The 20,900-nt window shown below is 47.1% G+C and overlaps 1 protein-coding gene across 4 annotated transcripts in view; it reads left to right on the top strand.

Annotated features, from left to right (window-relative positions):
* Positions 1 to 8,047: 8,047 nt before the first annotated feature.
* CHCHD5 (coiled-coil-helix-coiled-coil-helix domain containing 5) overlaps positions 8,048 to 20,900 on the top strand; it is a 62,944-nt gene continuing 50,091 nt past the window's right edge. For 2 of the 4 annotated variants that reach the window (XM_064268827.1, XM_064268828.1), the window contains exons 1-4: positions 8,048 to 8,441; positions 9,517 to 9,657; positions 9,741 to 9,906; positions 12,166 to 12,215. In XM_064268827.1, coding sequence (XP_064124897.1) covers positions 8,440 to 8,441; positions 9,517 to 9,657; positions 9,741 to 9,906; positions 12,166 to 12,189 — 333 coding nt within the window. In that variant the 5' untranslated portion in view covers positions 8,048 to 8,439 and the 3' untranslated portion in view covers positions 12,190 to 12,215. Of the gene's footprint in view, positions 8,442 to 9,516; positions 9,658 to 9,740; positions 9,907 to 12,165; positions 12,355 to 14,821; positions 20,611 to 20,900 lie in introns of those variants that run through there. The other 2 variants (XM_023557030.2, XM_010597096.3) reach the window with 2 other exon arrangements.

Below are 20,900 nucleotides of genomic sequence, written 5' to 3'. Positions count from 1 at the left end.
TATAAATGAATGGAGCGTTGGTAAAACACAAATGAGCATCTCTGCTGAAAAGAATGAGCTATATAAGACTAAATGGGCTAAAAAAAAGATTGACTATATCTACTTAAGGGAAAGTGGTAATCGCAAGATTGAATGGTATTTTGTCTATCTCTGAACAAAGTGGCAGCCAAGCACTTAACCACAGCACCAACAGGGCTCCTCAAAATGTTAGTGGGACACAAATAAATGTATCTACTAAAAGAGAAGTTTTATACACAAGAATGTATACAATAATTCTATAAACAGTATTAATAACACAGAAATATGTCTTCAGAAAGGATTTTACTATAAACAGAATTTTATGATATTTATGTATCTTTAGAAATGAAGTATTGGTAATATACAAACACCACCAGTTAGTGTCTTAAAACAATCATTTGTTTTGCTCATGACTTTTTGTGGCTCAAAATTGGGTCCTGAAGTTCTTTGTCATTAGCCACTTGGCTAGTCAGGAAAAATGGAACACAGCTGAAAGAGTGTATCCCCTCATCATCCTCACAGCTGGAGTTTTGATACCTCTGGGGCTCCTCAGGACTGTCCCCCAACTCTACCATGCCTCTATAAACCCAAGATCTGGAGAAGGGAGACCTTCCAGGAAAAGGCAGTATGGAAAAACCCAAGAGTTGAAGGTGGTGGGTGAGGCCACTTTGGGGGACAGAAAGAGCCCTGGACAATCCAGGAGGCCCTATTCTAGTCTACAGTATCCTTCTCAGAACATCCCCCCCGCCACCTTTTTTTTCAATTAATTTTTATTGTGCTTTAAGTGAAAGCCCACAAATCAGGTCAGTCTCTCATACAAAAATTTACATACACCTTGCTATACACTCCTAATTGCTCTCCCCCCAATGAGACAGAACAGTTCCTCCCTCCACTCTCTCTCCTTGTGTCAATTCCGGCAGCTTCTGTCCCCCTCTGCCCTCTCATCTCCTGTCCAGACAGGAGATGTCAACATAGTCTCATATGTCTACTTGATCCAAGGAGCTCATTCTTCACCAATATCATTTTCCATCCCATATTCCAGTCCAATCCCTGTCTGAACAGTTGGCTTTGGGAATGGTTCTTGTCTTGGGCTAACAGAAGGCCTGGGGACCATGGCCTCCAGGGTCCTTCTAGTCAAAGTCTGACCATTAAGTCTGGTCTTTTTACGAGAATTTGGGGTCTCCATCCCACTGCTCTCCTGCTCCCTCAGGGGTTCTCTGTTGTGTTCCCTGTCAGGGCACTCATCAGTTGTGGCTGGGCACCATCTAGTTCTTCTGGTCTCAGACTGATGTAGTCTCTGGTTTATGTGGTCCTTTCTGTCTCTTAGGCTCTTAATTACCTTGTGTCTTTCGTGTTCTTCATTTTTGCTTGCTTTCGGTGGGTTGAGACCAATTGACACATCTTAGATGGCCGCTTGCTAGCATTTAAAACCCCAGATGCCACTCTCCAAATGTTTTCTCCAGAATGTTTTCTTAATAGGTTTTATTACGCCAATTGACTTAGATGTCCCCTGAAACCATGGTCCCCAAACCCCCGCCCCTGCTATGCTGGCCTACAAAGTATTCAGTTTATTCAGGAAACTGCTTTGCTTTTGGTTTAGTCCAGTTGTGTCAACCTTTCTTGTATTGTGTGTTGTCTTTCCCTTCACCTAAAATAAAACTTATCTACTATCTAATTAATGAAAACCCCTTCCCTCCCTCCCTTCCTCCCCCCTCTCGTAACCATCAAAGAATATTTTCTTCTCTGTTTAAACTATTTTTTTAGTTCTTATAACAGTGGTCTTATACAATATTTGTCCTTTTGCAACTGACTAATTTCACCCAGCATGATGTCTTCCAGATTTCTCCTTGTCATGAAATGTTCCACGGATTCATCATTGTACTTTATTATTGCATAGTATACCATTGTGTGAATATACCATAATTTATTTACCCATTCATCCTTTGATGGGCACCTTGGTTGCTTCCATCTTTTTGCTATTGTAAACAGTGCTGCAATGAACATGGGTGTGCATACACCTAGAATATCCCCTTTTGAAAATCACCTATGCACCCAGGCAGGCACTGGCCTCCCTGAAACCACCCCCATCAATCCCTGCCATGTGCCCTCTCAGGGGAATGAGGCTCAGGACTCTTTCCTGCCAGTTTGTAGATTATCTGGTCAAAGTCCTTTCTGGGCTGCCATTCCTGGTGGGCTTCAGTCTGGCCAGGGTACAAAGCACTGGGCTAAAACTCCCTCCTGGGTCAGTCACATGCACCTGCGGGCCCTGACACCTACCCCAACACAGTCTGTTGCCCCCATCAGATCTGACATGCCCACATGCCTTGGCCTGTCCCCCTTCTGATGAGCCTTCCAGAGGCCTTTCTCATTCTTTTCATCACACCCTTCCTTTCCAAGGAAATGTGTAAATCTCACATGAAGACAAACTGAAAGATTCTCAGTGCTGTTCTTAGCTAGGCAGTAGGAAGAAGGCAATCATTAACCCTGCCAAGAGGTATTTGCATTTTACAAAGTTACTTTTTAACCCAAATCAATTGCTAATTAAAGGGGTAGGTAGAGTTTTTGTACATTTATTTGTTTTCAAGTGTTTTTGTCTCCAGGATACCCTGCACAGAGAGTTAAATACCCACACTAGGACCCTACCTCAAGAAAGAACCAGCCTGAGGAGGGGCTTCTTTTTTGCCTCTCTGGCTTCTCATTGAATGCCCAGACATTATGATGCTTAGAATTACCTTGGGAAACTTATTAAAAATGCAGAGTCCAGGGCCCCTCCCCAGGGATTCCAGGACTGAGTTTTTGAACCAGCTTCTTAGTGGCCTCTGTGGCCGAGGGTCCGTGGCTATCCCATGAGTCAGAGGCCAGGACCAAAGGTAAATACCAAAAAAACAAACCCATTGCCCATCGAGTCAATTCTGACTCAGAGTGACCCTATAGGACAGAGCAGATCTGCCCCCATGGAGTTTCCAAGGAGGACCTGGTGGATTTGAGCTGTCGACCTTTTGGTTAGCAGCCATGGCACTTAACCACTACAGCACCAGGATTTCCCAAAGGTAAATGAGCCCTGCAAATCCTGAGAGCCCTGAGAAATCAGCCTGCCCAGCTTCACTGGAGACAGCTCCATGACAGGATGCAGAGGTGCCTCGAAAAGTGGGGGATCAGTGAGATCCTCTACGAATAGGACTTTGGGAGACCCCGCTCACTTTTTCACTCTAGGGGAGGAAGCAGAATTCCTCTAGGAATTCATTAAGAGAGCAACATGCAAACCAACAAAAAAGTATGGTAATGTTATGTGTTGTGTACAAGTATTTTGTTTACACAAAACGCTGAGTGGGTGGGCAGTGCAGGGTTGAGAGAGACAGGGACCTGGGGGTGGGGGGGAGGAGAGCAAACACCTCGGAGGACTAATGGCTGTCGCACAACAGCCTGACCCCTGCACTAACTGACCTGGCTAACTGCCCATCCACACTCTTAAGCAAGGACATTTTGGCCTTTCATAAACTCTTCACCTCTTCTAGATTGACTTTCTACAGTTATGACAACGTCTGCCATTTAATGAGGCCTACAAGTACGGTTATCTCCCTTTTAGATGAGGAAACAAGGTCAGAGAATCTAAGTAAAACTGTCTGAGATGATAATGAGTGGTGGAACCTAAGCCTTTAGCCACAAAGCATGCTCCACCACGTCACTATTTCACCTTGAATTCTCTGAATAAAATGACAGTGGGTGGAACACAGAGTTCTTTGACAGTCCTGCACCAGCCTCCTCCTCCCACAGAATAAGCCTGGGCCCCCGCTCTGGATTTGCCCACCTCCTGGCCAGTATAGACTGCTCAGTCATGAGAGGGCAGTAACACAGAACGGGAGGAGCACAGTGTTGAGAGCCAGAAACCTTGACCTAAGTTCCAATTGTGGCTCCTCACGACGCTTCAACAGGAAACCTCTCTAGGTTCAGTCTTTTCATCTGTGATGGTACAATAATAAGGATAACTATGTCACCGGGTGGAAACCCCAGGTTCTTGCTCAGCATGACTCATACTGGCCAATAAATGAGAGACCAAGGTGGGAGAACAGGAAAGACACCTTTATTTCGTTGTAGAAAGAAATGGAGTCAGTCAGAGCTACCGCTGCCAAAACTGCTCACCAAGGGCAGGCAGGTAAGTTACTTTTAAAGTGGTTTACAAGTAGGGGCTTCATACAAGTTACATCGGCAACATTCTTAGTCAGACTACGCAGGTCAGGCCCAACGGGGTTTACACATAACCTCCAAGCAAAAGCAGGATTCAAATGCAAAGCTGGGGGGAGGTGGGTGGAGCCCTGCAAATGAAATGATTTTGCAATATGACACTGTAAGGGAGGAAGCCAGGTAAAGAATACAGCACTGTGGGGGTTGTGTCTCAATTATGCCTGCCTGACTTCTATTGTGAAGATCAACTAAGATCACGTACCTGAAAGCATGTTACAACCGAGAAGGGTAAGATGTTTACTATTAGTATTACTGAGAATTTATCTTCTCTTGATGAGAGCACCCAGCAGCCATTCAGCAGCTCCTCAAAATCCTTTGGGGGCACTAAGAAATATAGATGCTTGAACCCCACTTCCAGAGATGCTTTGGAGATGGGGGGAGGGCATCTGGAATCTATTTTCCAAAGCTTCCTGAATAAAAGCACCAGTATCCAAGGAGACAGGCCCAAGGATGTTTACTGTAGCACTATCTGTGGTGGGCCCAATCTGACCAGGGAAACAATCAACTCTGGCATGTCCTGACGCATCTGTTTCTACCAAACCAGATGAATGTGCAAGAGGATCCCTCCTGAGAAAAGGGATTTGCAAAGTATGGTTCCATTGTTATGAAAACAAAACTGTGACAACAGAGCCTCCATTCCATATTGTGCTGGGGACCTTTTAATCCTCAAGGTAAACTGCATGAGAGGGAAGACCCCAAGCTGGAAACATGGCTTACTCAGGGTGGTAGAGACTTGTAAATGTTTCTTTATAAATCTTTGTACTGTATGAATAGTTACGGCAAGCATTTATAATTTTTAAAGTGCAATCAGTAAGACCAGAAAAAAAAAGATTTTTTTTAAAAGTGATTTTGAAATGCTTCCCGGTTTGGGACACCCGGCTTGGTGGCCATGAGCGTGGGCTCTGACATCAGACACCCAAGCACCAATCCCGGCTCTCCCCACTCCTTTGCCACATTCATGATACATGGCTAAGAAATGAGGTATTTTGGAAAATTAAATAAGCATATATAAAGCATTCACCGCTCTACCTAGCACATATCAAGAGCCCAAAAAGCAGGAGGTGCTGTCATCACCAACATTTTATAATCTTCACTCCTAAAATGAAGGGGTGTGCATAAGGGGAACAGTAAGGTGCCCTCTGAAAGAACTTGAAAACAGAAAAAATAGTAAAAAATTAACAATGCTAAGCAGCTAACATATTTTGAGGATTCCCTGCGTGCCTGGCACCGCGTTAAGTGTCTTCCCCGTACCATCTCACTGAATTCTTACATCTCTATCAAGAAGGAATCATTATTCCCATGTAATTTCCCCTCGAGGGATTCTTATCACCAGGCAAGTTTGGATGCTGGGCTACAGCACTCTTTCTCAAACTGCAATGAATTCACCTGTGGTGTTCTGTTAAAAATGTAGTTTCCTTGGTTTCAACTTCCCTGACATACTGAATCAGAATTGGGAGTAGGGGTAGGGGCAAAAATAAGAGAAAAAAAAAAAAAAAATCCTGAGTTTTTATGGTTACTCTAGAGTCTGAGAACCACTGTCTTGGTACATAAACACAAAGCTGTGCTGATCCTGGGACAGAAGACTCCTCACTTCAAAAGAACCTGCGTGCTGGCAGAGGAAGGAGGAATGAGAGGCGACCACTGGGGAATGTCAAGGACTCCTTGCTCCTGAATTTCTCAAATGCTCAGATCTCTGAGTCTTCCTGTGACCCACTATTGCTCTGGTTGTATGAGAAAGCGTTCCCATGAGAAATACTTCCTTCTGAGGGTGTCATAGAACACTTGATCTTCTGAAATTCAAAAGAGAGCATCTTGCCTATCTTTTCCCTGCAGCAGAAGGCACAGCTGTACAAGAGGCACCAATCTTGGGGCAGCAGTGCATCGGAAGCCCACCCCCCTCTCAAGCTCCTGCTTCATGCTGCCAAGTGGGGCAGCCTCTACCTCATCCTGATACAGGTCCATGAGCGATGCAGCCCCTTCACGTCTTTGCTCAAATATCACCTAGACACTCCACCTAAAATTGCCACCCTCCCCCAACACTTCCCATCCTCTTCCCAGCTTGACCGTTAGCACTAATTTAGTATATTTTTCTTATTTACTCTGGTTACTGTCTGTCTCCTCCACCAGAATGTTAAGCTCCACTACGGTATAAATTTTTGTCCCTTTTGTATGCTGCTGTTTCCCCAGGGCCCAGAACAGTGCCTGCCACATAAAACCAAACCCACTGCCATTGAGTCGATTCCGACTCACAGCGACCCTCTAGGATAGAGTAGAACCGCCCCCATAGAGTTTCCAAGGGGCACCTGGCGGATCTGAACTGCCGACCTCTTGGTTAGCAGCCGTAGCACTTAACCACTATGCCGCCAGGGTTTCCACCTGTCTCACAGGTGGCACTTAGTAAGCACCATACGAATGAGTGAATGGATCTCTTTTATCCTCATGGCAACCCTGTGAACGTATGGTTTCATTCACCCCACTCTTACTCTGCCAGGCCCTGTGCAGCACGTAGAGGATAAGAGGTGACATGAGATACAAGGCCCGTCCCCTCATGGAGCTCACAGGGTCTTGAAGTGGGCAGAAAATAAGCAAACAAACACACATACGCATTAGTAACAAACTCTGGTAAGGCTATGAATGAAGAGTACAAAGTACTCCATACCAGGTGCTTTGCATGTATCATCTCAGTTTCTTTTCACAATGGTAGGAGTTACAGAGGGAATCAAAACCCAGAGAGACACATTCTCAGATCTCCCATTCAAACCCAGATCTGCCTCACTCCAAACCCCATAGTCACTTAGCTCCCCCTTACATTTGGCCCCTAGAGAGGAAGTTAACAGGTATATTGTTAGGTTCAGACGGCCAGTGGCAGAGTCATCAGATGTCAACTGCCAATCATGGTAGCTCATGGTTACTACCTCCTGTAACAACTCTGTTATCCAGAACTCCTGGGGGTCCAGGTTCTGTGCTAAACCACTCACATGCACTGTGTCCTACGTGAAGGATGTCCCTGTCATCATCCCCATTGTAGAGACCCGCATACCCGAGACTCCAAGTAGTTGTCACTTGCGCAGTCAAATAGCTCATGTCTCACTTAAACACGATGATTAACTTCATTTCACACTCACTTTGGCTGGAGTCTGGGGCGGCCTCTGAGCACTATATCGCAGGACTGACTGACGTTCTGTTCTCTGACCAAGAAACACCCATGCTCAGCCTTACAGACAAGGAAATCCGCCCCACAGGTCTAGCCTCCCACTTTTGGAAACAACAGTAAGAGACGCTGCCAGTGCAAACAACTTTGTACTTTTTAGCACTGGAAAGTGTGTGGGGGCGGGGAGGAAAGTGACACGTTCTAGCGATGCTGCACACCAGACCTCGTGCTAAATTCTCTAACAGGCACCATCTTACTGAATCAAAATCGCCACAGCAGAAGGAATTAGGGCAGTGACTCGCCCATGGTCGCATAGCAGCAAAAAAAGACAGGATTAAAACCTATGTCTGTTCTGGCTTCAGAATCTATGCCAAAGGATAGGAATATAGTCTGGGTACCCCAAGCCGAGCGGCTGGGGGGCTCTGGACAGACTGGTCGAGCTCTTGGGGTCACCCCACCCCCGCTCCGTGCACGCGAAGGGCCAGTTCCCTAGAGGACGAAAAGCGCGTGCGCACAGTGGCGACTACGAGCAGCTCGGCATCAGGCATCGGGTTCCCAGTCCCTGAGCTCCAGCAGCCGCCTACCGCGGCGCCCAGCCAAGCCGGGTAGACCCGTCCCGCAAACAGCAGCATGCTGAGGGGTGGCAAGAGAGCGCTGGCACCATCCCAGAGCCAGGGACCCATACGCCTGCCGCCAGCCGCACATGACTCCGCGCTCGCTGTGGTGCGGACGCACCGATCTACTTCCGGTTACCTACTTCCGGCCGGCCTGGGCACCGCCGTGGCAGGCCGGAAACAGGGAGAGAAAAGGCACCGGAGACGACTGGGGCGTCGCCATTACAGGTGGGGGCCGGAAGTAGAGGAAGGGCGCCGCCATGACGTGCTGGGCTTGAAGGAAATGGGGCTGCTTGCCCGCTCTGTGACCGGAAAAAACGAGGGAGGTCGCACTGGGCGCCGCCATGATAACCTGATACCGGAAAAGGCGGGTCGTTCCTCCCTGAGTGTTACCAGACAGTCACCTGCCACGAGATGTGAGTATCGGGAGTGCGCACCCGGTACCAGCGCTGAATCCTTTCTCTTCCCTAGGAACCTGAACGTTGTTCTGGACCACGAGAAGAACCCCTGACCTCGCAGTCCCCTTTAAGATCCGACTCAGCATTCAGCGTCCTCACTCATAAGCCCCACCCTTCTGGGTGCCCAGGCCCCTCCCTCTGAGCGCTCAGGCACCGACCCTCATCCTCATTGCACAAGAGGACTTTCAGGTCCCGCTCCTTATTACTCAAGCTCCACCCCCAGGACTGCAGATCTGGTCTAGGCTGGTCACACTGCACCTTCCGGACTCCAGACTTGTCCCAAGATCATTAGAACTCCTGGATGTGTTCTCAGAACCCCACGTTCCTCCCCAAGGGTCAGGGGACTATACCTTTTGAATGGTCTAAATCTGCCCAGGCCCGCAGAGCCCACACTAGCTCCTAGATCCCCGTGATCCCCTGGATTCCCAGACCTTGTTCCCAAGAACCCAAGAGCTCCCCGGAGCTACTCCAGGGCCCAGTCCTCACTCACGACTTCCAGATGATGCTCCTAGGGTCCTGAGATACAGCCAGGACCCCTACACCTACCCCAGGGCCTCAAGTCCACTGCTAGAACCTGTGGCCCTAGGCCTCATCCCTAATCCTCTGGCCAGGAAACACTTCCCCAAGACCCTATATCCCACTTCTTGGACCCCTAGTCCGCACTTTCAGGACCTCCAAACTCATTTACATTATTAGATCGCACGTATAGGGCGCCAAACCTTCTCTTTGTGACTTCCAGGTATACTCTTAGGATGCCCCTGACATCACCTGGGATGCAGGAGCCTTCTTTCAGGATCCCAAGGCCTGCCTTAGAACAACCAGACCTAGTTTTAGGGCCTCCACAATCTCCGCGGGAGTTACCAGCCTGCTCCATGACTCCCAGGGCTCAGGCCTCATTTTACACCTCTCTGGCCACATCCCAGGATCCCTTGGACTTCAGATCTGCGCAGGACCCCTCGTCCTATCTCAGACCCAGATGAGGTGTCTTTGTTTGCTTTCCCTAGAATGATCCTTAGCCTTCTCTGTCCCACAGGCAGGCAGCCCTGGAGGTCACTGCCCGCTACTGTGGCCAGGAGCTGGAGCAGTATGGTCAGTGCGTGGCGGCCAGGCCTGAGTCATGGCAGCGGGACTGCCACCACCTCAAGATGAGCATTGCTCGCTGCACATCCTCACAGTGAGTGTTGGGCAGGGTGGGGCAAGGTTGGGGTGGGCAGTGGAGCGGGGTCTCTCAGGCTCTGAAACACCCTTCCGCCACAGCCCAATCATCCGCCAGATCCGACAGGTCTGTGCTGAGCCTTTCCTGGCCTTTGAGGAGTGTCTTCGACAGAACGAGGCAGCTGTGGGCAACTGTACAGAACATGTACGCCGCTTCCTGCAGTGTGCTGAGCAGGTGCAGCCTCCACGTTCACCCACGACCATGGAGGTAAGGGGAGGCTCACCTGTTCTTTCAGGTCCCCCCATCCTCCCACACCACTCCCCTGCTCTTCCCCCTTCATCCTTACCTCCTTCCCCCTAGATTCAAGCTTTCACTGTACACCAGAACATGATCGTCTCTTGCCATGTCCTAGCCTGTGCCACTGCCCTCCACCAGAATACCTGCCCCAGCCCTCTTCCTGCTCTCCCTGATTCGCCTCTTGTCTTGCCTTCACAGTGGTCAGAGCAAGTATTTAAGAATTGGAATCTAGTCATTACATCTTTGCTTAAAGCTCTCCAGTGGCTTCCCTTTGACACTTGGAACAGAATCCCTGGTCCTTGCTGGGTTCTGTTTGGTCTGCCCAGGCTGACTTCCTCCACATCCTCCCTCACACACACACTCCCTTGTGTTCTCTCTCTTCCTTTCTCAGTGCCTCTCAGCTGTACTGGCTAGTGGCTGAGGTAGGAGCCTGGAGAGGGAGAGCAAAAGAGTTTTACTCTTCAGCGTGTACAGTATGTAAACATTTACAGTTATCTGTGATACTAGGATATTATGGATGGGGGGAATGAGGAAAAAAAGATTGAGAAACACTAGTTTAGATGTTTACTGCCTCCCTCGCTGGACTGTGAGCTCCACAGGCAGGGGTCACATCTTTCCCCAAACAAACAAAGAAAAACCAAACCCTTTGCCATCGAGGCGAGTTGATTCCAGCCCCCTCCAAAGTCTGTCTCACCTGCTCTCCTCTGCAGCCTTATCTTCTTTCACTACCAGAACAGTTTTTTCCCAGACCTCCATGTTCTAGCTTACCCCTTTCATCTGTTCTCTGTCATGGTCCCAGAGCAAACTCAGGAAATCTAACTGTGTACTGCCCCTCCTTAAAAACCTTTCCATGGCTCTTCCCACCAGGCCCAAGTCTAAACTCTTGCACAGCCCACAGGGCCCTGCAGGATGTCAGCCCTGCAGGCCTCTGGCCCCACTTCTCCCCACTTCCACTTCAAGCTCTAGGTTCCAGCCTCAGTCGAATGCTCAGTTGCTCAGTGCTTGTCTTTCCTCTTATAAGGCTTTTGTCTGTTTCCCTCTGCCTGGGCTGTCCTTCCTAGCCAATCTCCTTGCTAATTCCTATCCTAGCTTAAATGTCAGCTTCCTCAGAAAACCTTCCATGGTGCCTCAAACCCTTCCCTGGGCTCCATCCATCATACCTTATATCCTGCTGTTTTATAACTGCTTTCCTGCCCATTGCCTGCTTTGGGGGACTTCTTGGCTAATGATTGGGGAGACATCCTTCTAACCAGCCCCTGAAGTTACTGGTTCTTTTTAAAAGGCTGGGATAAGTGAAAGGTTCAGACCCCAAGAGCAGATACCAGCTGGAAGGATTTTTAATTCTCCTCAGAAAGCATTCGTTCATGATTGCATAATGTCCATGCTAGTTTCTCAGTCGTCTGTTGATGAACGGTCTTTCAGGTTTTTCGGGCATGTGAACATTAAAGATGCCCCCTCCCATCTCAGGGCCATTTGTTTCTTCCCTGCCTGGGCAAGCAACCCGCCTTACCCTGGTCTCCCTGTGGCCACCCCTGCCCCCCACAGTCCACCCTTCCCCAAAGCCAAATGAGTCTTTAAAAACACAAGTTAGGTCACGTCACATCTCTCCCCTTTAAAGCCGTCTCCTGCTCCCCAGTGTATCAGGTAGCACCCAACTCCTCCCCGGCCCATGTCCTTCCCAGTGGTAGCATTCCAGTTACAGCTTTTCCTCTCTAGTTTGGGACACTGAGATTCGGGCCTCCTCTAGTCTGTGTCCTACAAAATAGCAAACAGACATTCTCATCAAGCACGATAGAAAGACTTTGTGTTACATCACGTGTTTTTGTAGCTGACAAGAGTATTATACATATCCTCCAAGCCCCCAACACTTCTGCTCCTTACCATGTTCTGGTTTTTTTCATAGAGTTTATCACCAGTTGACATGGTTTTGTTCATTTGTGGGCTGTCCCTCTCCACTTGGGTGTAAGCTCCCCAGAACGTTGGCCTGTTGTGTCCCTGTGACATTGTCAGGCACACAGCATGGTGCTATCCCTGTTCTCCGCATGACAGTTCACTGTGGCTGACTTGTTCACATGGTGGGTGGCCAAGGTCGTTGCCTGACATGCTCTCACTCCAGACTGTGGGTTCTGCAGGGGCAGCCGCCGCTGCGTCCATACAGTGTCCCCAGCGGTGATCCCAGAGCTGGGCACAGTAGAGGTGCCAGCAGACGCTGATGTGTTTTCTCCACAGGCACAGCCGCTTCCTGCCTCCTGAGGACTCTGACTGCAGGAAAGCTGGACGTGAGTAACTGACCAAACTTGATGCCCCTGCCCCACATAGAGTGGCCTGGTGGCGTCCTGGGTGCAGCTGAGCCCTGGGCATGGGCCTGGCATCGCTGGACATCAGGACTCCCAATAAATAAAGACTTTGTGTACTGGCTTTGATTTCTGCCTTTAGCACCTGAAGGGGCCCTAGGAAGGCGGGCTGAGAAGAAACCCTGGTTATCTTTTTCCCAGCTTCACCTGATGTGCTAAGGATGGGCTGGGAGGGGGCGAGATGCTTTTTCTGTTCAGGGTTCATACACCCGCCTCTTCTCGTGTGAACTCTGCCAGACATCCACTTCCTCTCTCCAGCTGCATCCGCTTGGGCAAAGGTCCTTTCTACTCCGTCGTTTTATTGTTGTTAGGTGCCATCAAGTCAGTTCTGACTCACACTGACCCCGTGGCATTCACCAAATCTTTATTAAGTATTTAGTTGGGGCTTGGAGGCAGGCAATAAATAACCTCTTTCCCTCTTAGTTCAGAACCAATTAAAAAATGGACATGGGCATTAGGCAGACAGGGATGAAGATACTGGCTTTATTTTCAAAAGCAGCTGGATTGGAGGATGTGGCTAAGACTTCTGCTACACTGGGCTTCTGAACTGGTTTGTGTTCCTCCAGAAGCCAACTGTGAGAATTTGAGTACAGGTAGTATATTTGGGAAGTGATTTCAGAGACACTGGTAGGGTAATGGAAAAGTGAGACAGAGAGAGGAAGGCAGCCCAAAAAAGGTGCCTTACCAAGCCGGTTAACCACTGTGGGCACCTGGGGCCCGCTTGGAAGATGAGGTGTTCACCCACCAGCTCCCCATCTGTCACTGAGGCATGTTTTCAGGGGCGTTGACTGTCCACACTTCTTGCTTGCCGCAAGCGCAGGCCGGCATGCTGCTGCCACCAGAAGAGAGCCCTGAACAGAGCAGCAGGGGATCAAGTAAGCCACCTCAGCATCCAGAAGAAAGAGCTGAGTGGATCTCAACAGGCACCAACAGTGGCTGTTGCAGCTTCTTGTTTCTCAGGGTTACAAGAAACAGCTGTGGACACAGCTGACTGATTGCTGGGTCCCCAGGAGGGGCAGGTCCTGAAGGACAGACAGTGAACAGATGATTATGCAAGAGGGAGATCCTGGAGGGCTAGGCTGAGCGATGGAGCATGCCCAAGTCCTGTGCTCAGATTCCGTGTTCAGACAAATCACTCTTGAAGTAACCCCCAATCCGTGGAATTTGGAGGTGCTTGTCAAAACTGATGGAATTGGCCATTTGAAACCTAAGGCTTGTGCTGTAGCTTGGAAAAATGAGCCTGGCCAATTGGAATATTCCGTGGGTATTTGACCACCAAGACACAGGAAGCTGTTCATTGGCTCTAAGAACCAGGGTGGAAGTCCTGTGTAGTCTGGTTGCAGGAGCCATCAGATGCCATGTGGCTGAGATAAGAGAACATCCAGGTAGTGATCAATTCCTATGGTGCCTGAAAAAGCTGCCTGGGTTCTGGTGGCTTTCTGTTCCTGGCTCCAGTTTCCTTGGGGTGTGGTTTGAACCCTAAATTTCTGTGTAGGTTTTTAGCCAACCCCCTTAGTTTGAGTTGGCTTAAGATGGGTTTCTGCTCCATGCAACTTAAAAAAGTTTGATTAGAAAGGACTGTGCCTGGCCACAAAATGGAGATAGAGACAATAATTTAGAATAACTCCATGGGCTCTTTTCCAATAGGCTACACCAGCTAGACCAGAAACCTCAAGGACTCTCACGTTTTTATATCACTTTCATCACATTCTATTGGTCAGAGCAAGTTATTGAGGCCAATACAGATTGAAGGGATAGAGAGACTCTACTTCTTGAAGGGAGGAATTTCAAAGATTTCATGGCCATATATAAACTACCACAAAAGCCATTCATGTTTTCTATTTTTTGTTGTGTCAGTTTTGGTAAGTTGCATTTTTTCTAGAAATTTCTCACGTCATCAAAATTGCCATAAATTTGCTCCTAACACAATTATATTTTTTAGATTGCAGAATATGTAGTGATAGCTCCCTTTTCATTTCTGACATTAGTTATTTGTGTCTTCTTTTTTCTTGACCAATCTTTGTGTGTGTGTGTGTGCTTTAGATGAAAGTTTACAGCTCAAGTTAATTTCTCATCCAAAAATTCATGCACATATTGTTATGTGACCCTAGTTGCAACCCCTGTAATGTGACAGCACACCCCCTTTCCGCCCCAGGTTTCCCGTGTCCATTCAACCACTTTCTGTCTCTTTCTGCCTTCTCATCCCACCTCCAGAAAGGAGCTGCCCACTTAGTCTCATGCATCTACTTGAACTAAAAAGCACACTCATCATGAGTGTTATTTTATGTTTTATAGTCCAGCCTAATCTTTGCCTGAAGAGTTGGCTTTGGGAATGGTTTTAGTTCTGGGTTAACAGAGCCTGGGGGCCAGGCCTTCTGGGGTTCCTACAGCCTTAGTCAGACCATTAAGTCTCTTGACCAGTCTATTTTTGACCTTGTTGGTGTGCTGTATTGTATATTTAATAAGCAACATCATGATAAATGGAGATAAGATTGAAGGTGTCATGGATTTCATTTTACTTGCATCCACAGTCAATGCCCATGGAAGCAGCAGTCAAGAAATCAAGCAACGCGTTGCACTGGAAAAATCTGCAAAAGACCTTTTTAAAGTTAAAAAGCAAGGATGTCAGCTTGGGGACAATAGTGTGCCTGACCCAAGCCATGGTATTTTCAGTTGTCTCATATGCATGTGAAAGCTGGACAATGAATAAGGAAGACTGAAGAATTCATGCCTTTGAATTGTGGTGTTGAAGAGTATTTAATATACCATGGACTGCCAGAAGAATAAACAAACCTGTTTTGGAAGAAGTACAGCCAGAATGCTCCTTAGAATTGAGAATGGCAAGACTTCGTCTCACATACTGTGGACATGTTATCAGGAGGGACAAGTCCCTGGAGAAGGACATTGTCTTAGGCTGGGGTTCTCTAGAGAAGCAAAATCAGTAAAGCATATAAACTTATGTATACACACACACGCATATATATATATATATACCAAACCTGTTGCCTTCGAGTCGGTTCTGACTCATAAGCAACCCTATAAGGCAGAGTAGAAAGGCGCCATACAGTTTCCAGGGAGTGCCTGGTGGATTCGAACTGCCGACCTTTTGGTTAGCAGCCATAGCTCTTAACCACCGTGTCACCAGGGTTTCCGAGTATATATAAACCCAACCCAGTATATGTATAGAGAAAGATTTATATCAAGGAAATGGCTCACATGGTTGTAGAGACTGTAACATCCCAAGTCTCTGGGTCAGGATAGAGGCTTTTCCTGATTCGTGTAGCTGGAGGGGCTGGCAAACCCAAGACCGACAGGTCAGAGAGCAGGGCTCTTGGTCACAGCCTGCAAAGTTTGATGAATCCCAAGATCAGCAGGCAAGGCAAGACAAGACTGCAGGTAAGCTGCTAGCTCAAGTCCCAAGAACTGGAGGTCAGATGAACAGGAGCCAGCTGCAGGATCCAGAAGGAGCAAAAGCCCATGAGCCTTGCCAGGGTGTCCACTTATTTTTGGATACAGGCCACATGCCCAAAGAAACTCCTTTTCAACTAATCGGCTACCCACAGCAGTTCCAATCATAGAGATGATCACACTGGTTCAGATCTCCTCATGGAAATGGTCACATCATACGACTGCAAACCACTGAGAATTATGGCCCAGCCAAGTTGACACACAACCTGAGCCATCACAGACATCATGCTTTGTAAAATAGAGGGTCAGTGAAAGAGAGGAAGAACCCCAATGAGATGGATTGACACAGTGACTGCAACCATGGGCTCAAACATGGCAGGCTCAAACAGGACGGCACAGGACCAGGCAGCATTTTGTTCTGTTGTACATAGGATCACTATGAGTGGAAACTGACTCAGAGGCACCTAACAACAACAATTGTACACTTGTTTTTAACTCAATTAACTTCTCTTTTTTTATTTCTTTCCCAAGAGGGAACATTTTTTGTTGTTGCCATGAAAGCATTATTGTTGGTAAGACCTGACAGAATCAATTCTTCACAGTAAAGGACTAATACATCAATATTTTCCCTTTCATTTGCCCATATGGCACCTTAATTGCAGTCTCTGAATCAAGAAATATAATTTTATTCAGTTTCTTAGAGCATGTTTGTTTGTGTGGTATGCCCAAACTAATCCAGGGGTCCCTATTTTCTATTGGTGTTTTTTTGAGGGGCGGGGGGAGACAAGGAAACATTAAAACCCCTTTTGACTGATTTAGAAGTAGTTGCCTATCTCATCCCTGACTTGTGAAATTCAGTTTCCACATGTGCTTTGATACTCCCTTCTCCACCGTGCCCAATCCCAAATTCTTTTCTGCGTTTTGTGCAGTATACCCTGTTTTGGCTATCTATTTCCCCAATCTGGTTGTGTCCTTCCATCTGTCATTAAAATAACAGTCATGTAGTCTTTCAGTTATATCTGGGTCATACTAGTTGTTTCTATTGTAATCATTCTCATTTTTGTCATCTGAACTGTTAGAAAACATGGTCACAATATCCACAATATTAAAAATTAAGCTAACACTGTTTTGATACAAAGTATAACAGTTACTCTACTGACTGTTAACACAATTACAATGTGCTTACCTTGCACGTTTAAGTTGCATCAGGGTGATGTGACAAAGGATGACTCATTATTGTGAGCCAAAAATTATGGTTGCCAACATCATCGGTCTGGGGAAAAGACAGCAACTAAGGAAAGCAGTCAACTTCTAAAAATCTCTGATTTTTCTCCCAAACTCCAGATGTGTTTCCAGCTGTCTACCCAACATCTCTATTTTGATGTCTTAAAGCATCTCTATCTCATCACGTTCAGAGCTGGGCTTCTGATCTTGCTCCCAAACCTGCTTCACCCTCAGCCTTCCCTAATTCAGGCATTTCCATTCTTCCAGCTGCTCACACCAAAGACTCTTTTCTCTCACACGCAATACCCAGTGCACTAGGATATCCTGTTGGCTCCATCTTCAAATACAGCCAAATTCATCTACCTCGCATCACTTCTGTGCTGCCAAATCTGGTACAAGCCACCACCACTCTCACCTGGGTTTTTGCAGCAGCCTCCTCCCTGCTCTCCCTGCTCCCCGATGTGTTTGCAATACTACGGTAAATAAGTAAGAAAATAAAAACAACACATTGCTGTTGAGTCATTCTGACACATGGCGACTCCATGTGTTACAGAGTAGAACTTCTTCACAGGATTTTCTTGGAAGTAATCTTTATGGAAGCAGATTGCCAGGTATTTCTTCTGTTGTGCCACTGTGGGGGTTCACACTGCCAGCTTTGAGGTTAGTAGTCAAGCACAAACCATTTGCACCACTCAAGGACCTTGATACAATAGCCAGAGGGATTCAGGGGATCCTTTTTAATATGTTAGACTATAAGTCACTTCTCTGTCTAAAGTTTTCAAAGGGACATCATCACTCAGCGCAAAAGCCAGAGTTCTTTTAGTGGCCTCCAAAGCCCTATGTGACCTGCTGTGAACCCTCTTCTCCCAGATACTCATGTCATGTGGCTAACTTTGTCACCTCTGAGTCTTACTCAGGTGTCACCTTCTCACTGCAGCCACCTCTCCTCTGCCCTGCACTTCTTGTACCCCACACCCTACTCTTCTCCCTTCACCACTTCTTCACATACCACACTTGTGTGTTTATTGTTTATTGTCTGCCTTCCTGCCCCCCCGCCCCAACTAGAATGGGAGCTCCATGAGGGCAGGAGTATTTTCTTGTCTGTTCACTGATATCCAGAACTTTTAGAATAGTGTCTGGGACAGAGTAGCTGCTCAGTAAATGTCTTTGTGTGAATGAAGGAGGTGGTCAGCATGCTCTTCTGAGGTCACAAACAAGGAGACAAGGCTGTGGCTGCTGTGAGGTGAGGCAGCCCCAGAACGATGGTGGGTGGTAGGCTGAGGGTTATGGGGCTTAGAGGCCAACCGCTTTCTCTCACCTCCTGCCCTAGGTAGCTCTAGCCAGTTGATAAAGGTTGCATTTGTTGTCTGGGAAAGAAAGAAATGCAAGCATCAGCCAGCTTCAGAAGGAAGTCAGAGCCCTCAAGGCGTGCAGTACACAACAGGCACTCCCGTACGCAGGGCAGGGCAGGGCAGGGCAGGTAATGGTGGTAAGGTGACATTTGAACAAAGACTTGATGTCAGGTCCTGAGTTTGGGCCAGGTGAGAGGGAAGGTGTGGGCAGCGGTGAGATAAGGTAAATGTTTCTTTCTCTGATCAATGCCGTGATGCCCTAAGGCTTTGTAGAGTCCTCCACTTGACCTCCTGCACACAGTTAACCCAGGAAGGAAGGAAGAGAGTTCGAGGATCACAGTGAGGTCTTTAGCGGACAGTCCTAGAAGTGGAGGTGTACATCACTACTGCCTTTGACCAGAATGCAGCCCTGCCTCCCTGCAAAGGAGCCTGGGAAACATAGCCTAACTGTGTGCCCCAAAGAAAAAGGAGTGGGCCCTTCGTGTTGTCTCTGCACAGTAGGTGCCCTGAACTATTTGGGGAGAGAACTCAGTGCTGTAAAACATGAAACCACAGGTACGCACTGGAGCGGCTGGTGTGTGGCCTGGAGTTGCCCTTTGGGGAGGAGGTGTGGAAGTATTTGTTCTGTGTGCAGTTATTTACGCTATGGAAACAGTGGGTACACATGTGGATGCACAAGTACACACCCTGTTGTGGACTGAATTGTGTCCCCCAAAATAGGTGTTAAAAATCCTAACCCCGATACCTGTGGTTATAATCCCATACGGGAATGGGTTTCCTTCATTATGTTAATTAGACAGTATTAGGGTAGCATGTGTCTTAAATCAATCCTTTTTTAAGATATAAAAACCTTATGCAGGTTAGGCATAAGCAAGCACGCACAGCTGGGGGAAGACAGATGCCAGGCCACATGAGATCTCCCAAGAACCAAGAAACAGAAGCTGAAGAGACAAAGACCTTCCCTCAGAGCTCAGAGAAAGCCTTCCCTTAAAGCTGGCACCCTGAATTCAAACTTATAGTCTCCTAAACTGTGAGAAAATAAAATTCTGTTTGTTGCAGCCATAAACTTGTGGTATTTCTGTTACAGCAGCGCTAGATAACTGGCACATCCCCTGATGTGTTGTTTACAACAATGAATAACTGGAAACATTGGATAAATAATCATTTGCCTATAAAAAGGAATGCATATAGCAATCTGAAAGAATGAGATGAATCTCCCCATATTATATGAACAAATGTCCAGTGAAATCCAAATTATAAGTATATGATATCAAAAATATTTTTATTTATATATGAATTTTAAAAATTTCAAACACGTAGTACTTGTACATGGTGACAGGTACAAATCAAAAACCAGCTGCCTTCCAGTCAATGCCAGCAGGTGGCAGCCCCATGCATTTCAGGGGAGAACTGCGCCCCATAGGGTCTTCAGTGGCTGGATTTCTGGAAGTTGATCAGCAGGCCTTTCCTCTGAGGTGCCTCTGAGTAGACTGGAACCACTAAAATTTCTGTTAACAGCTGAGTGCTCTAAACATTTGCACCACCCAGGGACTCAAAAAGCCATTGAAAAGTCTCCCTTTCACCCCCGCTCCGGGTTACTGAGTTCCTCTCTCTGTAGCAACCAATGCTACCATTCTTGTGTATCCTTCTAGAGGCATATGCTGGCACACTCTCACATATATGTTTGTGTATTTTTACCTTCTCCTTTTTAATACAAATGGTGACTTACTACATATATTGTCCTGCCTTTTCATTTTTCTCTTCAAAGTTTAATTGGGCAATCATTCCATACCAGTTCATACACAATTCTTTCATTCTTTTCATTGCTGCTTAATATTTCTTTATATGGATGTACAAAAGTAATTATATTTAAAATTAAATACTACTAATGCATACATAGAATTATTATGAAAAATAACCTCAAATTCTTCACAGCTAGCTCCTGCTGAGGGGACCAGTGGTCTCCATGTGGCTACCTTTTTCAGTCCTCATCTTCTCTGCAGCTCTTGATGGGCTGACCTCTGCTCATTTCCGGGCTGACCCCTGCTCATTTCCTGGCTAACCCCTGCTCATTTCCTGAAACTCTTCTCCCCTTGTCTTCCTTTACACACACTCTGCAGGCTCCTCCTACCTCTCTGACTACTCCTCTACCTTTTCCCACCAGCCACGAAACGGTGGTATTCTTCAAGGATTAATCCAGGTGGCTTCTTATTCTCTACTCTGTGTAGTGATCTCATTCATTACAGAGAGTATCAAAGGAGTCATTGGCTCACAGATGGTTCTCTCCAGCCCAGGCCTCTGCCTTGAGCTTCCATCTGCCTACATGGTCTTCACTTCTGTCTTAGGCTGCTGTCTCTAGAGAAGCAAAACCAGTAAAACATATAAATATATATATATATATATATATACATAGAGAGAGAGAGAGAGATTTATAACAAGGAAATGGCTCACCAGATTGTAGAGGCTGGAATGTCCCAAGTCCATGAATCAGAATAGAAGCTTCTCCTGATTCACACATTCCCAGGGGCTGGCAAACCCAAGATCGACAGGTTGGAGTGCAGGGCTCTTGTTCACACACGATGAAGATTCGACAAAGCCCAAAGTCAGCAGGCAACACCGAAAGGCT

Source organism: Loxodonta africana, chromosome 15 (genome assembly GCF_030014295.1).
Source record: "Loxodonta africana isolate mLoxAfr1 chromosome 15, mLoxAfr1.hap2, whole genome shotgun sequence".
Lineage (NCBI taxonomy): Eukaryota > Metazoa > Chordata > Mammalia > Proboscidea > Elephantidae > Loxodonta > Loxodonta africana.
Note: the sequence above shows the minus strand (reverse complement) of the source record. Positions and strands in the feature narration are given on the sequence as shown.